Source organism: Parus major, chromosome 12 (genome assembly GCF_001522545.3).
Source record: "Parus major isolate Abel chromosome 12, Parus_major1.1, whole genome shotgun sequence".
NCBI lineage: Eukaryota > Metazoa > Chordata > Aves > Passeriformes > Paridae > Parus > Parus major.
This window is the reverse complement of record NC_031781.1, coordinates 7,062,596-7,090,276: the sequence shown is the minus strand read 5'-3', so window position 1 is coordinate 7,090,276 and position 27,681 is coordinate 7,062,596. Positions and strand designations below refer to the sequence as shown.

Genomic DNA, 27,681 nt, shown 5'->3' with positions numbered 1-27,681 from the left:
AATATATTTTGTTTTTCATTTCACCATGAGGTAACCAGTGAATGGTGTTCAATATAGAACATTAAAAAAACTACACTCATACTGTTTAAAACGTGCTATAGAGATAGAAAAGCAAACTATTTCACAAACAGACAAGATAAAAACTTTAAAAGTTAAATCAGCATCGTTCTGTGCATATTCAGCTCATCTGACACATTCAGGTTGATGACAACCTCAAGGCTGCTTCTAATTATCGGTGGAGACGTTATGTGACTTCTCTGTGCCTTTCTGCAATCATATGCCCTAAGTGCCTCATTCCTACTTCCAAGCAGGAAGAAAAAAATATTTCTCGAGCTCTGCATCTTCTCTGTGTCCCATGAGAAGCAACTTTAACCCAGACTCTTCAGTCTAAAGCACGCATATATCTCTGCTCTGTGCTCAGCGAGGGCTGCGCAGCCTCCCCAGCACGACACGCTCAGGGACAGGCCAGCCTATGTATAACCTCGTGCTGGGCTGGGGGTTAATAGCTGTTCCCAAAAATACAGAAAGCAACAAGCAGTTCCTACCCAGCAGTCAACATCTGAACACTAACCGTGGCCCTGAATGATGAATTAAACATGTACTTTACCAGATTTATTTTTTTCAGACCAACAGGGGATAATCAAAATAATTAAAGAGTGAAGAACTAGAACAGAACAGAATTTCATGGTGCTCACTACAATCCCATCTTTGTTGAGTTACTTCCAACCACCCACCAACACACAGGAGGTTAAATTAATATTATTGACTACAAAAAGGAAAGCGGAACACGTGCAACATTATTGAACTTATTTGGGGGTAAAGTGAGAGATGAGATGTTGAGCAACTGAACATATACAAATCCTCTTCAAATGATTAATGACTCTCTCAAGCAATATAGAAATTTGGTCAGCTAAGCCCACAGTTGAAATAACAAAATCATGATGATGAGTTAATTTAATAAAAGAAAAACATGTCTCTAGAGTAAAAGGGGGAAGGACAAAGGGATCTATTTTATTAATAAAATAAGTCTGAAGTGTTTAAAAACTTCACACAGAGTATACTTCTCTGATTGTTTACAATTTTGCTTTGTACTGATCGTATGAATAAAGTTTAAAAAAGACACAAAGAAAATACTTTTTCATGTCACACACTAAGTTTTTTCTTGATTCCATTCAGCAAGAGTGAGTCCTAGATACGGAAATTCAGAATCCACATAAACCAGCTGAAGCAGGTTTACATCAAATATGAGTTTTCATTTGCCCTAGGAGAGAGCTGGGAGACAAGGGAGGTTGGAAAGAGGGGCAAGTTAAGAACCTGGATATTGAAAAATATCTGTGTGGGTAAAATGAACATCTGTACACTATTCCCATCCTGAACTTGTGTGAATAAGTGAGTGGTAGAGCCCAAGAGTTAAGTTTGTGAAATACAAAAACAGTCACTTTTATGCTTTCAACTTCTAAGCATTTTTCACATCAAGCAAAGACAGGCCAACAATGATAAATGTAACAGCAGCAATAGAAGAACACATTACATAAACTGAATTTGTCAGACCAACATCATGAAGCTATCTGGAGTCTGGACAACTATTTCTTCACTATATTAAATTCTCAGATACTCACAGAACAATTTACTGGGACTCTCACTGAGCTGTGGACTGTGTTGCTATCAGAATCCTACACACAGCTTCAATGTTATGGTCAACAGAGAAATGACTGAGATTTTCAGAAACACTACCACCATTTCCATATTCCAGTTCTAGCTCCTGTGGAAATTGTATCTATTCTAAATTAAAATGGATAAATGCTTTTAGAAAAGCTGATCAGGCAAAGAGGTAAGTTTCTAGTTTGAAATCCATCTGGGGGGATGGGATAACTGGTAGTTTTATGAATCATTTACCCCACAATCCAGCTTGCTGCTCTGTCTTGTTTACAATCATTAGAAGTTTAGGTTCAAGAAGCAGGAGAGATAACATCTCCCAAAGACTCTGAAGAATTCAAGAAACATTCATAGGATGGGCTTTGCATGAAACATCTGCTGAGAGCACTGTCTGCCCCCAGCAGACAGTGGCAGCCCAGACTGGGTACATCTTGTATTTGTGCATTTCCCTCAGCTCAGCAGGAAAGATCACACACAGGGGCCTCTCAGCCATCTAAACAGTTTAAAAAAACATTTTTTAGCTCTCTCTAATTACTCTCTCTAAACATCCTAATTTCCTATTTCACTGCTCCTTCCTGTCTCTCTGGTAAAGGATAAATTGAAATAACAAGAAAAAATACAGTATCATTCAGTCACAAATGAGTCTGAAATGCTCATCTAACAAAAAACATGAAGAAGCCCTCATTCCTACCAGATGTTTATCTGAGATCCTGCATCTTTTGTTACCAGAACATCATCTGAAAAATTACATTTTTAAGGACAAAAAACATTTTTTCTTAATTGTTTCTTCTTAATGGAAAAGATCATATACTGATATACAAATTCCACTGCATTTGTCTACATTGAAAGAGAAGAGCTGAACATATATTAAAAATATTATATAAATTTGTTAATTGTGACAGGAAAATCTTCCATTGCCTTTAAATATTTATTGTGGAAATAAAGATTAGAGCTAATATAATATACTCCCTTATAAAAAGATGTATCAGTTTTGAATATGCTGGCTCTGAGCTTATTGCCACAGCTAAAACAATATTCATAAAATATAAACATATTTACTGTTTGTAATGGCTATTTTCATGCATAATTACTATGTTTAATGTCTTTTACTTCCATGCTTGCTTCATTTTAAGTCTGTAACAAAATGTACCTGCATTGCCAATAGCCTTTTCCAGGTCATAAGCCATCTAAAACCACTGCAGTTCAGTGTCATCTTGAACAAAAGGCTTAGCCAACAGGAAAAGGTATTTGGAATAATGAGAAATTTGTGAAGCTGACCCAGAGGTTATTAATTCAGGCTTCCTGGACATAAGTTTACTGCACAGATGACTTACTCTGTGTAGATTCCAAGGGAGAAATTACAGTAGATATTGTTACAAAAGCCTCCAACTGCCAGGAAAAAAGATCCTCCCTCCTAAATAAGGTGCCATGAAAGCACTTCATTAAGCAACAGCTTGTCATTAGCTATTTTATTGAAATAATATAAGGTATGACTGGACCACACAGGGGTCTGAACAACAATACATAAAACATATCATGGAGAAACCCTGAAATGCAACACACATCTCAGCCATTTACTGATCTGTAGTTTAAACAAACATTTAGAGACCTAAAACAGACTTATAAACTTTAGTGACAAAAATATTTTCAAAGACAGAAGGGCTTAATCTAATGGATACCATTCAAAATGCCTAATGTAACACACATCATCCTGAAACAGAAATACGCCATGAATAAATCCTCAGCAAACATTCTGGTACTCAGAGCACAAATATGAGCTTAGCTTTACCTGAGCTATATGCTGACACTGAAAATTTGCAGGGTTTGTTTATAGTAAAGCTGATTGGAAATAATGAAATGTCATCCCTGAAATATCTCTAATTCCCAATCCGAATATTACTGTATTTAGAAAGAATTTTACAACAGGAAGACTTATTATTAATACAAGATTATTTTCCAATCAGAAAAATGTCTCTACTTATATATATCCTGTACTTTAACTGCTTTACAAATGACTTGCATATTTGTCAGCATCTTGGGTTCAGTTAGACAGTGACAAGCCATAAATACTTGAAGGAAATGAGACACGTTCGATTAAAAAAAGCTTCTCATCTCTGTGACAGCTATGCAGAGACTTTGATGTGAATGGTGGGTGCTGCAGCTGAAAACAATAGCTGTCCATTTATCCTGGAGCATACACAGGACTAAGAAGTTAATCTGATACAATACCACTTTTATGTACAGAAGAATTAGGAGGGTTTGTGTCTGCACATTTTAATACCCACTCCCCAAATCCTGTGTATGACAGTGCCAGAGAAGGTGAAGTAAGTCTGGTTTTTAGTGCTTCTCCACAGCAGTTGTTCTGGCAGAGTTCAGCTCCCAGGCACTCCTGTGAGCAGTGGCCAAAGAGCAAATCACCTGCCTGGTCTGCACTAAGGACACTCAGAAAGAGATCAGAGACCTGAGAGTTCATGACCCACAAATCCAATACATTTTCTTGTGCTCCCAGCTCCAAGTATCAGTGCACAACAATGGCATCGTCCAGACAAAGTTCAAATGCTAAGTTGGGGTTTCTCCTACCTGAGCCTCACAGTAATCACTGAAAGGCTCAGCCAGGGAAATACTAACAAATAGCAAAAGAGAAAACAGCCCTGAAAATACAACCAACTTTACAGTTCTCCATAGAAAGCAGCAAGGAAAGATTAGTTCACCAATGTCTTTCCCAATTAGCCCTGATATTCCTGTTTTTCAAATCTTTAGAGTATTTCCAAAGACAGCCTTTGTACACCTGATCACACTAGGCAGATCTGCTGAAGTGCTGCATGATGACTGGTGAGGAGCTTCACCCTCTGTATTTGTAGCCTATTAATTCTTTGCTTGTTTCTATTTTTCTTAAATTGACTTTATAATAAATGAATGCAGAGGAAACTGAAACAGTAAATGTAACTATCACCAGGCTACCAGAAGTTAAAAATTGAGCAAATCAGATAAAAATGACACTTCTTATTTTACACCATCCTCATTGGAGTCTTACTAATTGTGTCTCTGCTATTAACTGCAATTTAGTAGATTAATGAAGATGGGAAATTTTAAGCTTGTTTCTGAAACTCAAAATTTTTCCTCCCACTTCAATTTTTCTTCCCCCCAAAAGCAAATTCTTTTACTTCAAATCATAGTATCAAGCTTATCTACATATTTCTACAACAAAATCTTGCTGAAACTTAATCAATTTTTCATTAGATACTGTTCTTTAATTACTTTGTTAAAAGTTCAGGAAGAAAAAACAAAACTTAGCATTATGTGCATCTCATGAGAGAGATCAGTCTTGATTCCTGAGCTGCAAGATGGGAATTATCCCATTTGTCATACCTGCAGAACTGAAAGTGCTTGATGAAAAATCCCCACAGTATTACCTGCCCCTCAGAGCATCACTGGTACTTCTGTGCCCTCAGATGCTCTGTCTGATGTATCCCACCTGAAGGGCACAGCTGAGCACAGCACCTGCACCTCCTGATCACACTTCAGCTCCCCAGCGTGCTCCTTTTGGATGAAACCTTCCCACAGCAGCTTACATAACACTGTCTAACTCCAGGCAAGAGCAACCCTAGCAACATGAAGAATTTAACTCTCAGATTTACCTCCTGAAATAATTTCACCTCTGCAGTCAGGCCATGCTTCTATTTTCAACAGCAGCAAAATAAGTACACCAGCCTGTAACTCAAAAAGCTTAGAGAAAATTTTTCATTTCACCTAAGGGTTACAGGCCAGAGTATCAGAGCATCATTAATTCAGAATGATTTCCTAACATGCTGTTAGTATGTATGAATTTGTCCCACTTGCGTGGATCCAGATCTTTTAGCACCCTAGAATAGCTAAAAACACCCAGCCTTACATTCTACATTTTCTATCAAGCCAATAGCTGAAGCATCACCATGAGTCAAAGAGCTTGAGTAGCTGGGGACAATCATGTGTTGAAATTATAAACGTCAAAAGGCTGTGATTCACTGAAATCAAGCGCCTGTGTTTAATTTATTTATATTAAGCTTCCACATTTCTGAGACATGGTTTCACCCAACTGCTTCCCTAGGAGTGAAAATCCCCATCAAAGTACAGAAGAGTAAATCTGCAGAACATAACTGGGTTTGAATATGACGCACAGCAAATAGTTGCAAAAGCACATATAGGGATTCATTGTTAGAGCTGCTCCAGTCTTGGAAACATCTCCACATTTTTCCACAGTTTATGCAGGAATTCAGTATGTTGCAAGTATATAATTAGTATTAGATGTGATTAATTCATAGTGTGGGAAAATACAGAAAGAACTGAAATAGAGCTCTGTGAATGTCCTTTCTCTCCACCCAAACTGCAATCAAGCATATGCCTACTTGACTCTCTGAACATACTGCCAGAACCCAATTTTGGGAGCTGGCAGTTTTCTCCTCTGGCTGTAATACTGAATGTTTCATTTTTCACTGTCACACTATTTACCATGCACATATTTTAGTCATATCAATTCACAGTATGGTTCTGGGGCTGATTGACTCACAGCTTCTATGTACCTATTTTCCTTCATTCTCTTTTCTTTCTCTCAAGAGTGTTCGCCAACTCTTGCTTGTCTATATTTGTAAAATAAGAACAAGCTATTGTCAGTCCTTTGAAAGGCACATAGTACAGACTTCTAGGAAAAAAATCTGCAGGTTTCATTGGCATGGTTTGAGAAGAATGAGTTTTGATTTCTACTCTGGCTCACTCTGCATTTTGCACTCAGCTATGCGTCAGGATCAGAGCTTCCAAGTTTACTTGTAATGCTGAAAACATGAAACACAAACCATTTTAGAGTTCAATACACAACAATAAATCAATCCTTAGACTACCACCATGAGGCTCGAATTTGCTTGAGGAGTTCTGTGAACCTTAGCAAAAATCTCATGGAAATTTAGCTTTTAATGATAGCTGAAGTCCATCAGTGCTTGGCATGGTTCCACAAGTTCTAACATAAGGTTTGGAAAGCACTGGCAAGCACAATCCTTCACTGGTGTTTACTCACCTGCAATCAGCAAGAATAAGGCATTCCTAATGTATGCTCAGTTTCTGAATTTGGTGTGTATTTCACCATGCTAAAATTAAATTTAAGTGAAAGCAAGATGACAGAGGAAAAAAGTGATTTAGGGAATAAAGCATGGGAGAAGGAATTATTACTTTAGTTCTTCTCTGCCCAAAATTCCACATGCCTCCCAAAAAGATAAGTGAAAGGGAAAAAATAAATGCCTGGGTGACTTAAATATTTAACTCTCATTCTCAAACCTTACATTGGCTTTAAATTTGGTATGACCTCTGCTGTGATTATGTACAACTATGCTGTACAGCAAAAGCCAGGGCAGCAACTCTCATAATGCAGAGGCTGAAACAAGTGAGCTGGAAGCTGTATTACCTTGCCTACACTGTACTGTGCCCAAATTAATTAGAATTATTATGAGGAGAGCCTTTGACCTTGGAGTCAACCTTATCCTACACAGATCACCTGCTATCAAAACCTCAGCCAGCAACTTCCTCACGGCCCTGGGGGTGACCACACAGACCAGCACCTTACAGCACCACAAAGGATGTCAGAGAAAAACTGGATTTGGGTTTTTCTGATCATTTTATTCAACAGTAAGTTACAAGGCTTGCATTAAACTGTCCTGAGCTACCCATTTCTTACTGTGATTTATTAAAAAAAAAAAAGTATTACATACCTTGAAGACAGAAAAAAAACATGAATAAACAAATTATATTATAAATGACATAACACTAACATTCCTCATTCTAATCATAACTTCCTACTCTGATAATAACTATCATCACATTGACTTTAATATAAATTCTCCCTAATTCTTTTCTATCAAGGTTATCATTTTTGTCAGCTAAAAATCATGTAGTTCATTGGTTATATCCATAAGTTCATTGATTATTATATTGTTATTCTGTAGTAACTATTTTTCAACGAGGTTCCACATATGAAGGGGTGTAAAAACTGAAAATAAAATCTCTCTCTCAACTATACTTTATATTTTTAGTCCATATTTATCTGGCATTTATTGGTCTCCAAGTTATATACCTACACTAATGGGGAAATAAACCTCCTTGTACCAGTATTTACTCAAAAAAAAAAAAAAATAAAAAAATGTCATGTACTCTCTCTTCTCTTAAATTCAGTGGTTTTGTACTTTTTCAGCTTTATTTATAAAAGGTTATGCTTACTGCAAATTCTGTCCTGGAACAGACTTTATTAGATTAAAACTAATTTCCTTCAAAATATCTGCCCTTCTTCATCTGAGGAAAACATCCTGACTTAATATTGGAAGAGAGGGGAAAAAGCCCTGGTTAATTAGGGGGAAAAACAGGCACTGAGCCCCCAGCATCATTACAACAGACATCCTCATCCCTGTATGGCAGAACCTGCTCCCCACCAGCTGTGGCCGAGGTTTCCCACAAGGAACCCCAGTGCTGGCCTGGCCCCTGCTGCAGATCCTGCAGGCAGCTCATCCTGCTCCCAGGCCCAGCCTGTGCCTGCACGTCTCCAGACTGCAAGAAATACTGCAGGAGTTGGGATGCAACTTCAGGATTGGAAGAGTTGCCCCTTCTCCTTTGTGGTTACCCCAAAGTTGGAACGAGCAAGGTCATTTATTGCCAGACAAGACATTCCCTGACACTGGCAACTTGCCCACGTCAGGGTAAGGAGACATCACCTGAAGATCACCACAGAGAGGTGTACTGTACTGGATGCTTTATTTCTAGCAAATGTAAGAGGTGTGATATCCTTGTGCTCCAGCTGCTGGAAGAGGTGAGGATGGACACTGTGGGGAGCAGGGCTCCCATGGGAGGTGGACACTTCTCGGGAAGCACAAGGGGTGAGACCGATGTGGTGTGAGGGAGCTGCTGTGGGGTCAGAGGATGTGTGTCAGTCCCAGGAGCTGCTGATCCTGCAGATGGTGGCTCTTGAGCAAAACTGGCATCTGCAAACCCTTGAAATGGAGCTCTCCAAGCAAAGGGCATGGAATTACTCTTGACAAAGGGAATTGCCAGCCATTGTCCCTTGAGAAGAAGGAAACTCAACACTTCCTCCCATTTCTGTGAGCCAGTATAGCTCTGTGAGGGATTTATACTGTCCAGATACACCACATGAGGACATGCTTTGGAAAAGCTGATACAGACCCTCTTTTCACCACCATCACTTAAATATTCATAGGAAAGGGAAGTAATGGGGAGCTTAATGGGAAGAGATTACAAAGGAAAGATCTGATAGCAGAGGAGAACAGAACTACAGAGTGACCTTTAATAAATAACTGCTATGGTCCCAGGCGAGTTAATAAAATTACAGAGTAGTTTAACCACATCCCTAAACTTGCCCTTCAACAATTGCATGGTCAAGACATTGTATACAAACAGAGAGGTCAGCCTTTGCTAATGACCACAAAAAGCTTCCTCAGCACAGCAGTGCAGACAGGCTGTAGTTACAGACCCAGGCGCTGAGTCACGGACTATACCCTTCCCTACATGTGTAAGGCATTAAGTGTTCATCACAGAAACTTAAATAAATTAAATCATTCCATTGCAAATGAAAAAAAGGGAACTTTCAAGTTGCACAGTTATTATTCAGAGATATGGAAGCAATAAAGTTAAGGTTCCACAGGCAACCTCAGCTCTGGACTTTGGTGTGCATGTAGTGTGGTTGGTTAATTCCATAAACCACTAATAGTTTTGGGTTTTTTCTTAAAAATAACAGAAAAATAGTTTTCATTGGCATACAGTCTATAAACTCTCAATAAAGGTAGCTCTTCTGTATTTAAATTATCCAGTCTCCTTTTTACTGACATATTTTTTTTCACTAACATCTTTTCCCTCTATTGTCACATTTTGATGTCCCAAAATCACATTTCTCTCCATGGAGCTCCACCAACAACCCTCACCTCTAAGAAACTAGGCAGGGTACAAAAGGTTTTCTCCATGGGTCTATCCCTCTGCATTTTTATAGTAATTCACAGCATTTCAAATGTGCAAGAAAATCCTCAGATAAATCTAAATCTTACTTAATTGAAGGTGCAGGAGATCTTTATATGTGTACAATCTTTCATCATTATTCAGCCATGTTATTCACAAGCTTTTGCAGGTTACCTATAAAATCTATACTGTCTATCTTTCAAGCAAGTGACTTCATCAGCTCTGGCTGCCATGTAGGTACCTTACAGTATATAGAATTCATCTTATATATACATTAAAAACTGAAAAGAAACATTTGATTCTGTGTGGAAAACAGTAAATCACAAGATCTACATCAAATTCACACAAACAAGAGAACAGCTTCAGTCTTGCCAGAAAAAAAATTTAAGGTTTCTGTTGTGTGGATAGAACATCACAATTTTGTTATGCTGGAGGTTGTAGGGATTACTTTCTTTTTAATTTTATTTATTTATTAATTTATTTTTTTTTATTTTTTCCTCTATTGTCTTAAATAACCTGAACATTTTTACACTTATTCTTCCTCAGCTACCTGGCTAAGAATATCGTGAAAATTGGGGAATCTATAATCAGGCAACTCGCTTGGAAATACCATGACAAATGTAGTCAAAAGGTCATCAGTGGCAAAATCTGAATATATAACAAGTTCAAGAGCTTCCTACTGTGTCTGGCATAGAAAAAAAAATGTAAAGGTGAAGTTTTTTGGAAAATTTTTTTTAAAAATTAGATTTAGAGGTTCTTACACCGTAAGTGGCTACAAAAACAATCAAACATAGATGAATACTTTTGTCAGAATTTTGTGAATCCTACCCAAAGACAAAAATGAGATAGAGCACAACGCAGCTATGCAAGAGTGCAGCAACAAAAAATATTGTCTAGAGATAGCTTTGAAATATTTATAAATAAGTGTAGCATTACAGCAGAGGGAAGGAAAACTATAAATAGGGTCATATTGTAAGTTTAATTAAGAAAAAAATAAAAGGCAAAATATCTGAAATATCAAAGGAACATCTTTAAAGGGACTCTGGCAGTGGGAGGACACAGTTGGGTTTTTTAAACAACCATAAATATTCTCAGACTTGTACTGGGATGAGACAAGAGTGGCATCTAGTGGCTCCCAGCGTTACGGTGCCTGTCCCCATTGAAGAGCTGGGATACTGCCCAGCCCTGCCTCTCTGCAGTGCTCATTCCAACCCTCTGGGCTGGAACTGAGGATCTGCTGAGTCCTTGATGGCAAAACTGGGGAACAGGGGCCTGGGGAGGTTAACAAGTAAAGGAACAAAGTAAAGAGATTTTATTCTCTGTTAATCGGTGCTTTGTTAGGAACTTTGCTTAGGAGCAAGTAGATGGGATTTTTTGCTTTAATCTGGCAGGAATAAATTATACACTCTTTAAGAAAATATTCAATAAAGCTATAGGACTAATACTGGTTTGCTCTTCAGGTGTGCTTGTTTACTTACACCTGACTTCCAACCATAAGGCAAATTAACAGAGCATGCTCAGTTAATTGCATACACATTTGGCCATATTTTCCAAAATCTACTTAATACTCATGAGCTACATATTTTTAACATTAAAATATAGAAAAGTGTTACCCAACTGAAAATTTTGGAAGTTTCTTATGAGAGTAGACAGTGCATTTGCAGGAAAGTATTTCCAGAGAATCATTCAGATCCCCTGGGGGAGGATCACTTGTCTAGGAAAAGGGTACAGTATTATGGCATTAGGGAGACTTGATGAGTTTTTGATCCAGGTTCCATTTTAATTACGTATTATTAATCATTTTGCAGTTGGAAAAATCCACCATTGTCTATGTATAACTAATTAGGAACTCATGTTTCTTAAATTAAAGAAATGTGTGGAGGTTTCTTTTGCAATGTGGGGTTGAGCTGAGAATACATTGCACTAGAGCATAAATTTTCCTTCACAATGCAAAAACTGTTCCTCTTCAACACAAATATACAGGAAATTAAATTGTGTATTATATTCCAAAACTGCTGTGAGACACTACAAATATTCAAATATCATCACTGAAAAGGCCATTTAAGTAACTTCATCTGCTTTGCATTTGCTGTTCTTATCTCTTTGAAATGGTTTTCTGATAGTAAAAATAATTTCTCTATTAATCCATGCACAGAGTAACCACACAAGCATAAGTATATATTAATTGATATTACTGTTTATGACTTGGATGGCAATGACTGAACATTACAAATGCTGCTATTACTATCAGCAGAACAGCATTCAAGGAGGATTTGAATTGCAATCAGTGTCAGACACAAAGCCATTAAACTAATATTTAACTATATTAAGCAGAATCCAAGTGTTGAATGTTAATACATATATATAGAGTGATGTAATTTAAAGCATTATAAAATGTATGTTAAAAGAAAAAGATCTGTGTGTGTGGCAAATCATTGTGTTCGAGCTCAACTTTCCAAAGTGTCTATTTACTTCAGAAGTTACTTTCTTTTTTTAGTTTTCAGAATTTGAAGTGAAATTTAAAGCTAAAATTTCAGTTTTGAAACTGAAATACAAAATTATTTCAAATTTTTAGAAAGTATTTTGATTCTGCCAAACACTGGCGTTCACCAAGTTCAAACAACAGTTTTTTGCCTTTTTTTTTCCCCCTGCATTTTGGTTAAGAACAGTCACTGGCTTAATATGATGAATGCTATGAGAAAGCTTAGATTTAAATTCCTGGAAAATAAAGGATTTTGATAATATAGCTGCTGACTTGCAATGCAATAAATGAGATTTGTTGGCACAACTTGCCAGAGTTGCAAACTTTAAGTACCATCCTCTTCTCAGTAAAGAAAATTAAAAGTCAAGGCAAAACAAAGCCTCACTTAATGCCTTCTCTGACTACACTGTGTGATTCTATCCAGTGCTTTGAACATATATCACCAATTTTACATCTTTATAATGTTCTAGCCATTATATTTTCCATATTCTATGATTATTGAGAAGAAAACAGTCCTATGGCTTTTTGCAGCATCGGCAAAATTTAAATTAGGTTTTCAAAATTTGTTTTTCCCACATAGGCCATTTCTGTGTTCTGGATCAGTCACCAGAACTTCCCTGTGACCCTTCTGTTAGGACAGGCTGAATATCCAGGGGTTACAGCCCCAGCTAAGCGGGAGCAGAACTGCACCTTTGATTTCTGTGAGCCACGGATCGGGACTCGGGTGTGCTCGCTGCCCTTACACATCCACATACATCACACACAGCCATGCAAAGCAACCCCTGCTCTCGAGTCTTCCACCTAAACACAAGGAAGGAGATTTATACTGTCAGGGGACATCCATAAATAATTAGGTAATACCAATCCAGAAGATAAGCAACACCTTCAGATCATCAACCACCTTATTCGCCATCGAGGGTTTGCAGGGGTGGGAGCAGGAGGGAGAAGCGGTGGATCACTTGTAGAAAAAGAAGAGAATGTAATTAGCCAAACATTGCAAATGTAGGAACAGCCAAGTCCCATCTGTAATCACCCACAGAACCCAGAGCCAGCGATTGCCAAGCAGCGAGCTGGGGGAGCTGACCCTCTGCAGGTTTGTACAGCACCTGCCCTGGACGTGTGAATGGCCACTGCTCCTGAAGTTCTGGAGACATGGTTTTAGTTAATGCAGGACATTTTAACTGGCAAAATGTTGCTAAATCAACTGTATATCAATATACATTCTGGTATTGCAGCAGTTACAGTTCAGCGTGTAGGGTAACAATAATGGAAAACAGAACTTGCCATTATGTATCATTAAAGTATAATCAATTACAGGAATCTGTTAGTGCTTTCCTTCAGAGACTCAATCACGAGGAAACACAATCTACTTAAATGTGCAGATAACAAACGGAAATGATTTTTAAAACAAGGTGACTGGGTTGAAAACATTTTTAAAGATAAACTTTAACAGATTTCCTGACCTCATTTTATTAATGCAAAAGTCAAAATAGACAAAAATGCTGGCTTTATATTCCAAGAATGGAATATGAAAGCTCATATTAAATCTGGGCCTGGAGCATGCATTTTCCAGCCAACGTGCAAGATTGCATTTGCTGTATTCATCATTATATATTTGTGTGTATATACAATGATGTCACTGTTTATGGCACTGTAAAGTCCAAATCAGAAAACCCAGATTTTACACTGTCCTTCTGGCGTTCCCTCACACACGGGCTGAAGGCAATGCTTCCCTAATTTGCCAGTTAATGTCAGGGTTTATCTGGAGATGGGAGCAGAGGTGCCTGCACACAGCTGAGCGTTCCTGGGGAGCCAGGCAACCATGGCAAGAGCCACAGATTAAACTTAGTGGGTCTATTAATTTCCCAAGTGTTTGCAGGAAACAACTGCTTCCCCAGCTAATTAATGAATGCACTGGAAGATGTGACACTTGTGATGGGGAAAGACACAGGGACCTGAACTGTTGCTGGGCCTTCAGTGAGAGGTCCTGTGTGTAAGGTGAGATCAGCCAGCAGCCAGGGCTGTGTGGAACAGCAGCCAGACAGCCCCGGGCAGCAGTCCGTGCTCTGGTGGCAAGGCAGTGAGGATGAGTTAGAGCAGCACTTGCCCACAGCAGGTCCCCAGCCTCTCTGCCCCAGCCCTCTCTGCTGCTGCAGAGGGGCAGAATTTGAAGCAGGAGAGGGGAGAACTGAGTCAAGCCTCCCAGCGAGGAGAGGAGTGTGACTGAAAGGACAGAGGACCGTGGCGGCGGTTCAGAACTGTACAAGGGCAGCAAGGCCACTGGGCTGGGCAGAAAGGCTTGGAAAGACCTCACAGCCTCCAAAACCTCCCACAGCTTTTCATAACCTCAGATGGCCTCTGTCCAGACCATCTTACCTCATCACAACTCTATACACCCTGTCAAAAGAAGAAAAATAATCACAAAACCAACATAAGCTTCCACAAGCCATAAAAAATGTACTGAATCTCTTCACCTTGCTGTCAAACATCTGGGCCTTTGCCAACCCTATACCCAAAACCTCCATGGTCCATTCCAACACAGCACATCCCCCTCTACTCACCTCTTCTTTGCTGCAAAATTCTGGTTTGCATGTGATGCTGAAAGCTCTTGAGCTGACTTTGTCAGCAGCAGCTTCACACAGCACAGAATATCCATTAAACCTTTCACTAATATCTCTGATTGGCACCTTTTGGATGCACAGCAGTACTGCTCTGAACACATGCTCCTTGTTTCAAAAAGCTAGCTGGACACAGAATAAGATTTAAAATCCTTATTTTTTTACATCTCAATTTAATAGTCTGAAAGCTTTAGCTAAACAGTTGATTATTTAAATCTGAAATCTAAAATGTATGAAAAGCAATATTAAACAAAATCACAGTTATTTAAATGTCCTTCTTTTTCTTGTTTAATGAATCATAAACAAAACACTTGTTTAAACTTGGCCTGCATGATTTTTCAAGGAAGAGATCATTGCTTTTTTCCCAAGCTTTTCCCATAGCGAAGTACATCTTCTAATCTTTTATTTCATGCACTTAATCACTGAACTTTGTAGAGCAAAATCCACAGCCTGATCTTAGACATGGTCTTTCACTGGGAGGTTTTTTGGAGTATTTTTTAAGGAGGACATCTCCCATAGCATAACCCACAAAACCAGTGATAAAAATGGACACATCATGCATTATACTTAAAGGTGAATTACAGAACTTCAAACAAAATGATTAAAACATAAATACTAAACTATACATGTATTTAAATGTGCATATTTAATTCATCCTCTCAGTCACAGCCACAAGTCTATGTCAAGTACAGCTCAGAAGGATGTATTTCTATGTCTGAAGGTTTGACACATCATAGATATGTCAAATTTTGAAATCTTCAGTTTTTATATTAAAAAGACCTGAAAGTCATTAACTGTGGCCCTTGATATCTATCTATTGCATGCTGTGCTGTCACCTATTATTCATGGAAAAATAATTGCTTTTTGTTTTTCCAAATTTCTTTTTTAAATCTGAGTTTAAAAGTCACCAGTGACTACTTCACAAGGAGAAGCTTCCAACTATGCATTAATTAAACATGCAAATGTATTTTTATGATTGAAAATCCCCATAGTCCACTGAGTCCAGGAAAATCCTGTATATTATGAATTGACAAACCACAACTGATGAAATGATGCATGAAAATAGAGACAGAGGCAAAATAACCTCCTTGAACCCAGAAAATTTTTAGACAATAACCATTACCAGGTTTAATTAACTTTAACACAAAAGTGGGGACTCCTTCTGTTTCAAGTTAATGAAGCTCAACACATGGACACTACAATTAGAGACAAAAGCATAAGTCTAAAGCAAGTTATATTTCAGGATTGAAATAATGAGCTTGGTATTTTAATTTCACAGTCAGCAATTACGTGAGATCCAGAAACAAAGACACAATACATGCAATGGAAAAGTTAAGGAACAAATGCAGCTGGTTTTCACTCAATATCTTTCTTATAAGCCAGAGGCAAGAAAACAATTTTTTTTCCTACAATAAGCAGTATGTACAATACCCTGGAAATATTTCGACTATGATCATCTAAGATTTACTCACTTTCATACTACACAAGTCAGAAACGTGACCTCATCTAAAGCCTTGAACTGCTTAGTGACTCCTATCGTGCCTTTCTCATATATATTCATTAAATCTCTATCTATAATACTGCTATTTCCATTTAAAATGATTGTTGTGTAGCAAAAAAGCTGCTCTCCCACAAAAATGAATAAGCCTAGATCACTTCCACCCTTTTCAATAATTTGCCTATTCCTAAATACTCGGCTGGAAGAATATATGACCTTTAACTTAATCTCATCACCAAGCACCTCCAAAGAAAAAAAAAGGCACAAAAAGAGAAAAGATGGTCTGCCATTTATGTCTCCCATTTATAGTTTATTAAACCTAGAGATAATAGGAAAAAGGTGGAAAAAAGCAGAGAATGTCTGGGCTGTAGTATCAGATATCACTGCTTATTACTGGCTATCTGCCTAGTAATCATAAATCCATTGGGTAATATTCTCAAATCTTTTGCTTTTCAGGTAGGTGTGAGCCAAAAAGAAAAAAAGTTTAATTTTCTATGAAGAGCAGAAAACAGCAAGCACAGCACAACTGGGTACCAGGATGCATAAATATTCCTGATTACGAACCCTTGCACATAAAGCAAACAGGAAGAGTTTGAAGTTAACAGTGTGTACATCATGCAAAAGGTATCTCTGTCCCAAAAGATAGATATCACATAGACTATGAATGAACTGCTCCAATAAATTATATTATTCCTCAGAGGGAGAGGAGAGCAATGTTATAAACAGTGACTTCAGAAAAGTGAGAACAATAGGGCATTGAATTTTGTAAGAGTGAATTAAGGATCTTTCTTTCCTGGAGAAGAGCTCAGTATCATTGACCAATGAGCCTTATAAATAAAAGCATTAACTCCAGCACTGTCTGTTCCCCTAAGCACCTCAGCATCTTGCACTTTCAACATTCTGTACCTGCTTTTAGTTTCTGATATAAATAGAAGTACATACAGAATTAAATAGATGTTTCAAATAGATTATTTTAAAATATACTTTCCAGAGAAATCAGAAAATACATGATCCTGGCAGAACACACATCTCAGACACACAGCTTTGATGAGAGACTGAGTGTGCCTTTGTAGAAGACTTAACAAATCAGAAAACAACAATCCCTGTACATCACCTCCTCCTTGTGCTGTCAGATACGTACTGAATATCCACAGATAAAGGAAAGCTAAGCCAGAGCAGCATTTTTCAAAATGAATCTTGATAGGATCAAACTCCTCAGATCTGTCACTTGCCTTTGGCATCACTTAAACCAAGGAGTGTCATTTTCTTAAAACATTCTCCGAGATCTTGACAGGACTGGGAATGTAGGAGTAAGTCTGACTCCCAGAGTGAACCCTGCTCAGTGCTGAGGGCAGGGCAAAGACACAGGGCTCGGAGTTCTGCTGACCTTGTCTGCAGCACAAAGCTAAAAGCTAATTAAAAAGCATTTTCAGAAGATGACAAGCTTTTTTTTATTATTATTATTTTTTATTTTTTCTTTCTTTTTTTTTTTTCCTGTGGGAAAGGGATATCCAGTACTTTCAAGGCCACAAATCTGAACAAAAGAAGTCAAAAAACTGCCTACTATGAAGTGAATTTCAATGTCAAATTCCTGTTTGCTATCACCACTATGCCAAACATTAAGCACTGGCAACTCTAACTTCACCTTGTATGTCATTTCTCTGGCTCTTTAGCTTCTTTCTTGGTTAGTTAGAATTGGAAATTGATAGGCCCATAAACATCTACAAGAGACACATTATTAAACACATCATCTCTGTCTGCTGTGACAACGATAAGCCAAGTTCTCTAAGGCTTACAGAAATGTCAAGGAGTGCATGTTTTTCAATAACATTGTGATCTTTTTTCCTCATCTACGCAGCTTTTCTCCCTCACTTCCAGTGCATACTTGTTTTGCCTGACTTCTCTGAAACCTGTTTTAAAATTTTATTTGAATGCGACCTACTCTTCTACTCTCTCTAAAGGTTGTTTTTTTTTAAGTAGTTGAAAATGGTTTCTACATTTTAGCCTCACTTTAAGCAAAGGTAATGGCTCTTAGAGAGACTTGTAAAAAGATTACTGTCAGTACTCTTGAAACACTAAGATATTAACACTTAACAGCTCTGCCTTTACACACTACTTAGGTATTTCTCCTTGCACTTTACAGTCTTCTGACGTCTAACCTTTTTCTGCACTGTTTCTGCTTTCTTCTGCATCCTCCACATCCTCCTTTGACAAAGCAAAGTTTGTCCCTTTAGGACAGGTTTGTTTAACCTGTTCTGCCAACAGGTACATCCCTGCCCGGGGCAGGGCTGGGGGAAGGCTGGAATCGCCTCTTCCCAAAGGACAGTCTGCTTTGAAATGTGGGAAAACCTCCAACTGCTCAGTTGTAAACCCTGGCATGCATGGTACACACACTGTTCTCACTGCATGGAAAAGCAAAAGCATTGGCTGAAACTATTCTGGTTTGGACAATCTTGGAAGGAACATTGGGCATTTTGGAGAGTAAATTGTTTTGGAGTCTCAGGTAAAGTTCTTGCAAGTTTACCCTCACTCCCAGTTTTATATGACAAGTTTCACTCAAAGATTAAGGATTATGTAATGTTTTTGATCTTCTGGTAAATGTTCATTTCATACTGTCTTGCTCCTTTTTCTTCCTATTACCTGCCTGAAAATGAACATATCTGTATCTATGTGACTGATTTCTTCTGGTACGTCATTATCCCTTTATCTGAACAATACTTGTTTATTCCTCTGTTCTATCGGAATAAGTTAAAGAATTGCCTTGAAAAAACAATAAATGAGAGAATTACATGTTGCAAACAATGAATTTTATCACTATTCTAAACAGGATTTCAGTTTTATTTACAAAATCCATAAGCTTGTGTGAACATGCAAGAATCTAAGCTTTTAGTTCTTTTAAACATGTCTCTAATATTTACAAGATGCATACAAAGAGCAATAAAAAAGCAACCTGGAGATAATTAATGACTTGAGAATGGGAAAGGAAAAACTGTATAGGTACTATCTGTATGTAAATACTTTCTGTTCCATCTTGTTGGTGCTTTTAGATGGGACCTGTTAATCTTCTGTGTTTTGGAAAACACATTTCTTTTTTGCAAAATTGTGCCAGAAAGGAAAATATTTATGCTGCTGTTCAAAGCTGTCCTCTGAATCAAGTAGGAGAGACACTCAGACTAGTTCCTCTGAGATCCAAAACAACTGCCCCATCCATCAGGCTTTTCTGAGCTGAGTTTCTCACTAACTCTTCTACTGAATTGTTTCACATAATACAAATAATTTAGTATTCACTAGAGAAACAATTTGAACAGGTTGCTCATATCCTGAGAGCCCCACCTATGTGATTATGAGTTGCCCCAAAGCAGAGGTTTCACTTGCTCAGGAAAACCTTTGGGGTGTCTCAATATTTAATCACAGAACTTGAAATTTTGAAAACACTCATGGGATGATAAAGCTATTCCCTTCTTATTGCTGGTAGCAAGCAAATATAATAAAGGACCAAATAAATGTAAGAGGTAAAATCTCATGAAAAACAGCATTATCAGCCCAGTCATACAGTTCTTTGACAACTCCAGGTTTCAGATTTCTGCTATTATAGCTAATGAGCTAAAATATTGCTAGCCTGGCTTCACAGAACCTTGTTTCTCTTTTTCTCTTCACTTGTCACAGAGTCAGAAAACATAAAAGCTTTGAAATTAAAATAACCAAAAAGGTGCATGGCCCCTCTTTCTCTGGACTCTTTCTGATAGTTAATCTATGCCATGTATGCAGAGTGAAGGCCAGATGGAAGTCTTCCTCTGAAGATTAGTTTTTGCATGAATTCTGCTGCATTTTTTAACCAGTTATGTCTGAATTCACTGATGTCTCGATAGTTTCAAAATATTTCAATTTTCCTCTTGGCAAACTCAACAAATAACTAGGAAATAATAGACAAGCTAAAATGTTCTCAACTGAGAGGGCTAAAAATCTGAAAATCAAATTGTTGCCGTATTAAAGTATTTGGGAAGTCCTTAATCTATGCTCACAGAAATCAATAAGAATAATACAAAACTAAGAACTTCAAAGAGGAATCTTTTATCTCTTTCAGGAAAAAAAAAAAAAAGGAAATTATTTTATGAAAGAAAAAAATACCAAAGGAAAAACTAACAGATACTTTTATGATTTAAATGTGGCCTGCTGGGCATTGTAGTTCATTAGCTCACTAGACACTCACATTTCTGTGCACTTTTTCCTTCCATTTAGCTTTTAAACTTCCCTGTAATTCTTAAGAGTTTAGGCCTTTGGTGGAGCAGTCAGTTTTTAAGGACATTCTAAATTTTATGCTTACTGTCTTCCCTTAATCTCCCTTATCTTTTGATTGGTATGGAAAAATTCAGACTATTCAGACTATTCAGAATAAGAACCACACCTTTGGAGGTCCTGGCAGCATTTTACATGCTAGCTGTATCCAAACTATGCCAGCTGCAGCTGGATGAACAAAAGCACAGAGATGCCGAGTGTCAGAGTGAGATGGAGACGAACCCCTTGAGAGCAGAGCCTGGGTGAAGCACCTCAGTAAAGAGCTCCAGAGACAGATCTTACAGATGTATAGGTTGTAGTGCTCTGCAGCTACTTCTGAAGGAGTTGTGCAGAAGTTTACAGCTTAGATTTGTGTGAGCTAGGGATCTCTTCGTCCTCTTGCCTTGTTGGAAGCTCCAGCTGCGGTGTGCACATCCCACCCAAACAGAGCTGAGAGCACATGGGCCTGCAAAATTGTCAAGGAAAGTCTGAAAAGGAATTCAGGCTGTTTCCAGGCTTGGAGTTTAGACAGAATTAATTCTGATGTAGAAAATGTGCAGCTTGGATAAATAATCCATGAAGTACATCAAACTTCAGATGTTGCACAGCTATTGTAAATGCATTTTCAAAAAGTCATTTCAATTCTGGTTACAAGTGCTTCAAGTCCAACAGGATTCCCTTTCCCACTGTGGATGTTCAGGACCCTTCAAGAGCTGACTTCAGAGGGCATAATTCTAACAGCCAGAAAAATATTAATAGACTAAATCTAGCTATCATGTGTCTCATGCAATACTAGTGAGATAAATACACAGACTTGTCTGAAATACTAACATAAAAGTAATGCATGAGTTATAATAGGAGTTTCATAAGATTACATGGAATAGCTCAGTTCTCAGTTATCTTTTGTCCTTTTATGTTTCAGTACCTGATGTCAATGTCTTTATTATCTATTTGTTTAAATTTTTATTAAATCTCTAAGAATTTAATAATCCATCCTTATAAATTTTTGCCTGGAAAATACTAAGTATACACTAAATAATCATTCTGGTCACTTTTTTTTTTAAAGTAACATCAATTTAGTTTATGATTTTATATCTATATTTAAGCTCCATATGCAACAGCTAAATTGCAAAATTAGAAAAAGTCAGAAAGAATTAGATTAGATTAAATTAGAAAAGTCAGACAGAAAAAGTCAGGCAGCTCCCCTTAAATAATAAACTATTGAGTAATATTAACAGTTGGAGGATTAGACCTAGAAGCTGTAAACCACACGAACTGTGTGGACTAATTGTGTTCCTCAGACCTCTTTTACCTCTTTTACCTCTTTTGTGCTTTCTCCTAAACATCTGAAGTCTTACTTTTTGGAGATTTTCAAAATATGTATAAAAAAGTGCATTGTTCACATGTGTAAACCACTGGAAACCCCTTAACTATTCATCTGCTGATTTCACAAGATTTTTTATGTAGCCAACACACATAGTCTGAGAGTAAGGATGTGATTTTTCAAGGACACAAAATGCAATTTAGAGTTAACAGACAGCAAAATCTGGCAGTCAGGTACCTAACTCTGGTATAGTTTTGTAAACCTTTTCTGTAAGGCCCAGCCATGTGTTACAGATCTTAGAAAAATGAATAATGAAAAACAGCCTTACAACAGTATTCATTTTTTATCCCACAGAATTAACTTTAAGAGTATTCTTAAAAGAAACAAATCTTTTCCTAAAAATTGTTTGATTAATCCTCTTCTAGTCTTTGGGCATAGAACTGGAATAAGGTCAACCGTCTTAACACGTTGGCACTTGAACCTTTCCTATCTTATGCAGGAAGTAAAATTACAATGAAAATCAGCAAAATAAAATTTAGTAATTCTGCTGCACCAACTGTGCACTGGCTTTGATTCTAGCAGAAAGAAATAACCTTGCTTTTTTATCATCACATCACACTCATGCAGAGAAAAGTCGGCAGGAATGTAAAGCAAATGAACTAATGAACTTAATTAACACAGAGAAAATGAAAGAACTGCCCTACAGATGTGTATTTGTAGTGAAATCAGTCAGCAAATGAACAAGTAGCATGACAAAATTTTATATGACTTCCTCCTGTCACTGGGGTCAGAAGTATTAAAAATGGATAGAAACTAAGTTGTTATAAATCTTTCTTCTAAACTTAATGAGTTTTTTTGTTTGTTTGTAAGAAACAAAGCGCAAGTTATCTTTACTGCCGCGTTGAGAACTCAATGAGCACCAGCCCCACAGCTGAGCATCCTCCTCCTGAGATTATGGAAACCCAGACAGTCCATCCTGCCAGGGGATCCTGCCCTCCCTCTGCCCAGGTTTGTGTGCACAGAGCTCAGTTCCAGGGACACGGAGCCACCCCAGCCCGAGGCTGCCGGCTGAGGCTGCTCCACCACCCGCTGCAGGAGGCAGCAGCTGCCGATCACCTTGGTGGGGTTTTACCCTTCGAGTCTTCCAGTGCTTTGATGAAGTGTGGTGGGAGGAGAGAGCCTCTAAACCTGTGTGGTTGTATCAACTGCATATGCAACAAATTCTTATGTACAGGGCAGCTCCAGGGAAGACTTTTCCACTTCAGAGCCTCTTACAGGGTTCTGAACACCAAACCCACCAGGGTTTCTGTGAGCCATAACAAGGCAGTTCCCATCTTAGGAAACACACCCCCAAGCACAGAGGTAGTAAAAGATCAGGAAGAAAAATTTCAGTTAACAATAATTACAATTTTATTTTTTTTTAAAATATCATCTCCTAGCAGAAGATGTTATCCTCTTTTATTATCGTTCTCCAATTTTTTTTTTCTCTGGCAAATGGCTAAGCCAAGAAAACTAAAGGATAGTTGTAGAATCAAAGCCAGCAACAGCCAATACTCTTGTACTCTTGCTGGGTATATGAGGATGGCAGTTGACCTCTGTGCTGGGGGTTTTCCATTATGTTAAAATTAAAAATGTTAATGTTAAAATGTTATGTTAAAAATCAGGGGAATGATAATTTTAAGCAAAGGTGAGCACAGAGACATTCCCATCTAAAGGAACTGAAGCAATTCTTTACACCTGTGAATATATTGTAACAGGGCAACTTGCTGTAGTAATACAAATGGTAACTTGTTTTACATCCCCAAATACATTAGGCATGACTAAAGAAATTACACTTTCTTGAAAATAATATTTAATAACGCAGAATGACTTGCACCCATATCCATGAGGTAAGAAAACCCTGTCCTGAGACTCAAATATAGGTAGTATTTTGATAGTTATTTCCTTATAACCTCACATCCCTAACAGAAAAGGGGAAAAAAGTCTCCCAAACCCCAGATATTGCAAGGTAAATCTTTAAAGTCTGCTTTCAGTGATTCATAGTTTGGCCATTACTCAAACATGTAATGCTGATGAGTTAAACATCACATCACCCATTTTGATTTATTCCTTTCAATTCTCTGAGAATTTTATTTATGTTTAGAGCTACAAGGCTGGTGGTGCCAATAGATTCAATTCAAGGATAGATAGTTGAGTGCTTAGACCATTACACAGAATTACAGTGTATTGATTAGAATACCTATGGAATAACTAAGGACAAAACTAATAACGTTACTAAGAAAAATGCCCCGAAGGGATCAGGTTTAGTGTAACCCAGTAATACAGTTTCAGCACTGCTGAAGAGAATACCAGCAGTCTAAAAGGTGAACTCTTACAGTTATTATTTGCTTTAAGTTGGCGCTTTTCTGCAGTCAATAAAAATATTAATATTATTTTATTTCTCCCTTTTATCATTTTTATGTACTAATATTATCTATGCTGTCCTCAGGACACAGAAGACCAAATCCACCACAGTGTTTCTGTGACCCATAACAAGGCAGTTCATATCTTAGGAAACACACTTCCAAGCACAAAGGTAGTAAAAGATCAAGAGGCCAAATTTCACTTAATAATAATTATAAATGTGCTTTCTGAATTTCCAGAATATCTGAGCACAAAGAGCACAGGCTGGTGCTGTATCACATGTCACTAATTCAAAGCATTTAATCCTGTCCTCCACACATCAGCCAAAGCAATACAAATGCCAAAAATTCGTCTTTGATGGCAGAATTGTACACACCGTACATTATATAAGCCTTCTGTCCCCTTCCACTTGAATGTACACTATCAAATCATCCTGGCCATTACTTTGTATTGAGCAGATGGTATTATGAGATTTTTGATAAAGAACAACAATCACCCAGCAAGGGTTGCAAAGGGGTCGCTGAAACTCAGATTAACAATTGATTAGCTTTAATGGACTGTGACAGTAATAAACAACAGAGCTCCATACAAAGATTTGATTGTCCTGTTAATGCTGCTGACACAAATGGCTTTTAACTGGCTTCCTGAAAGTGTTAATATCACCAGAGCCTCAGCAAATGAAGGACTTTGTCAAAGTGAGAACTGTCCTGCAGTGAAGAAGCATTTACTGCAGCCCTCTAAAACATCTTCTATAAAGTGTGTTTCTGATTTATTCAGACAATAGTTCCTATTTCTCCAAGGCTTAAAGTTCAATAAAATGAAACACAGCACACTTCTACAAGGCTGGAGTATAATAGAACTCTAAAGCATTCGAATACAGAACCCAGCACTCCTCAAATATACAACAATAATGTGAATTATCATTTTCAGTGGGCTCGTTTTATCCTTCCTCCAACCTGGGCTGACAGATCTCAGTATCACTGCTTTCTAAACTCAATTTTTTTATGCTTGGTTCTGATAAGTTGACCCTATTTTTAATTCCTTTCTGCATAGAAATCAGTAATTTGCATCACATTTTCATTAAAATAAAGTGGTTTGTGATTACTGGAAGTAACCATGGCAAAATGTGAAAACAGATCTTAACAGATCTGTTTATTTCTTAGATACACGTATGGAAAAATGTCTATGGAAAAAGTCTCTGTTTCATTTAATTCTTTAAGCCCAAAATTCAAATAGACTTATGGCAAATATTCACAGAAGGTTTTAAAATTAAAACTAGGTAGAGGCAAAGTAGACAAAACTCCACCTAACATGGCATTCAAGAAACGGTCGATAGAGGAATTCAATTAAAGGTGAGGAGGAATTTACCCATCTATTGAGTAAGACTTTCTGTTAAACTTTCAATGTCAGGTTAAATTACTTTGTTTCTAAAATGAATTTTTTATATTTGGTTTGTTTGTGGATTTTTTAATTATGTGTCTTATTTAGGCAAAGGCTTTTGTTTTAAACATTTTTGGCTGTGAGCTGCCACGGTGCTGCTCCCTCCCCTGTTGTGCCTAAGGGCAACACACAACAGTGCTGCAGCTCTAAGGGCTCCTAGGAAAAGCCAGCGTCTGCTCAAGACACAGATCCAAACATAAACCACTTGCACAAATAAAAGTCATGCTAATCCCATCCCTGTGGGTCCCACCCCATCTGCAAATTCGACTCTCTGCAGAGCAGTTCCTTACCAGCACACTGCAGCAACACAACACGAGGCTAATTGCTGTGGTTAAAGATGTGACCTGCGCGGATATGCAAGGGAATTTAAATGAAATCTCTGAAAGAGCAAAATCCACCTGCTCGGTGTCCCAACACACAAGCACTAGCTACACAACCTGTCAAAATACTGAGCCAAGCTTCATTAATTCCATTTTCTGTAATCAGCATCCTTCTTTTACATGTTTGGCTTTCTACAGCAGCTCTTCATGCAGGCTATTGTATAAAACATTATATATACTCTGATGATAAACATCCAAGAAAGTAATTATTTACTACCTGTAAGTCAGCATCAAATTCATGTTTCAGGTAAGCATCTTCTGCAGCTTCAACAAGGCGCTGAAAAGGAAAAAAAGGCGTGTTTTGAAATAATGGATAACAACTTTATAACCTGGTGGAAAACAGAGATTGTTTGAGCATTGTGCAATTTAACTGCTCTCATATTCATTGAATAGAAATAAATGATCCAGATATAAAAAAAGAAATAGTTTTTCAACCCTCAGTACCCACTGTTGGTGGTATAAAACTCTCAAAACAGCTCACCTATCAATAAATAAATAAGTCTCTTTTTCACCGGTGCTCTGCTTCCCATAGCTCCCATTCTGAAATTATTTTTGAGAGAACAAAAATAAAGTTGATTTCACATGGACTTTATTTTGCACATAGGAGCCCTCTTCAAATCTTCCTTAACATCAAAATAGGAGGTATTCCCTAATGCACTTGATTTCAAGAAACTGACATAAAAATGAATTTCTAAGTTACACATCAACTATAAATGATAAGAAAAATAGAGACTAGGTTTGTTTACAGAGCAGACTGAAATACTACCTTAATGTGCTACATTACCACGAGATTTTTCTGCAATTACAAAGTAACATTTACTGAATGGCAGCAATTCAATAGTATTTTTGCCCTCTTAACAATATCCAGAATTCCTTGTATTGTTCCTCACCATTACCATCTGACAGGAAAAAAACACAGTTGCACCAAAAAACAACTACCTGAACCATTTAATTCATAGAGGGATTTGCTGCAGATTTTCTTTTGGGAAATGGCATTATACCCTTTCTAAGGTTTTGCTCAGGGTTCTTTATACTTCAGAGTATTTTAGCCATGGAAGAGACTCCTTCTAGTTCTCATTTAATCTACCTGAGCGTTCATATATATCCAAGCCAAAATCAAACAAAGAATACTCTGTGTCTTTTATTTTCTTTGCTCTATCAGACACTGGTACACATAGATATTTTCACATATTTTACATCATAAAGCGAGGTCCAGACTCTCATTAACAATACGCAGAGTGGGCAGCCATGCACACATTTTTTCTCCCTTTTCATAACAGTTTGCACATTTATCAAGTCTTTGGATATAAATCAAAATGAAATCAGAATTCATATTGATTGCTATAAAGTTTGAGCTATAATGGAAACTGAACCAAGAAAAATAATTCTGGTTGCCAATGCAGAACAAATGGTTGAGCAGAATGCTGACAGTTTGAGCAGAGCTGCGGTGGCTGCAGGGAGGGTTTGGGCTCTCAGAGCAGCAGCGAGTCCCAGCCCCTCCTCACTGCTCCATCCCATCTCCCCCAGGCTCACCCACAGCCAGCACCAGCCCCAAAACCCGGGGTTTCTGCTGGGCTTCTTCCCCTCATGCCCTGCACACCCCATGGGGAGGCACTCCAGACTTC

General features: G+C 37.8%; 1 protein-coding gene across 5 annotated transcripts in view; it reads right to left on the bottom strand.

Moving 5' to 3' along the window:
• Window positions 1–27,681, bottom strand: part of CACNA2D3 (calcium voltage-gated channel auxiliary subunit alpha2delta 3) — a 385,680-nt gene that overhangs the window by 237,038 nt on the left and 120,961 nt on the right. For all 5 annotated transcript variants that reach the window (XR_001523933.2, XM_015641179.3, XM_015641181.3 and 2 more), the window contains one exon: window positions 26,274–26,333. Coding sequence is in view for 4 of the 5 variants with exons in the window: in XM_015641179.3 (XP_015496665.1) it covers window positions 26,274–26,333 (60 nt within the window). In the remaining variant the exon portion in view is untranslated. The remainder of the gene's footprint in view (window positions 1–26,273; window positions 26,334–27,681) is intronic.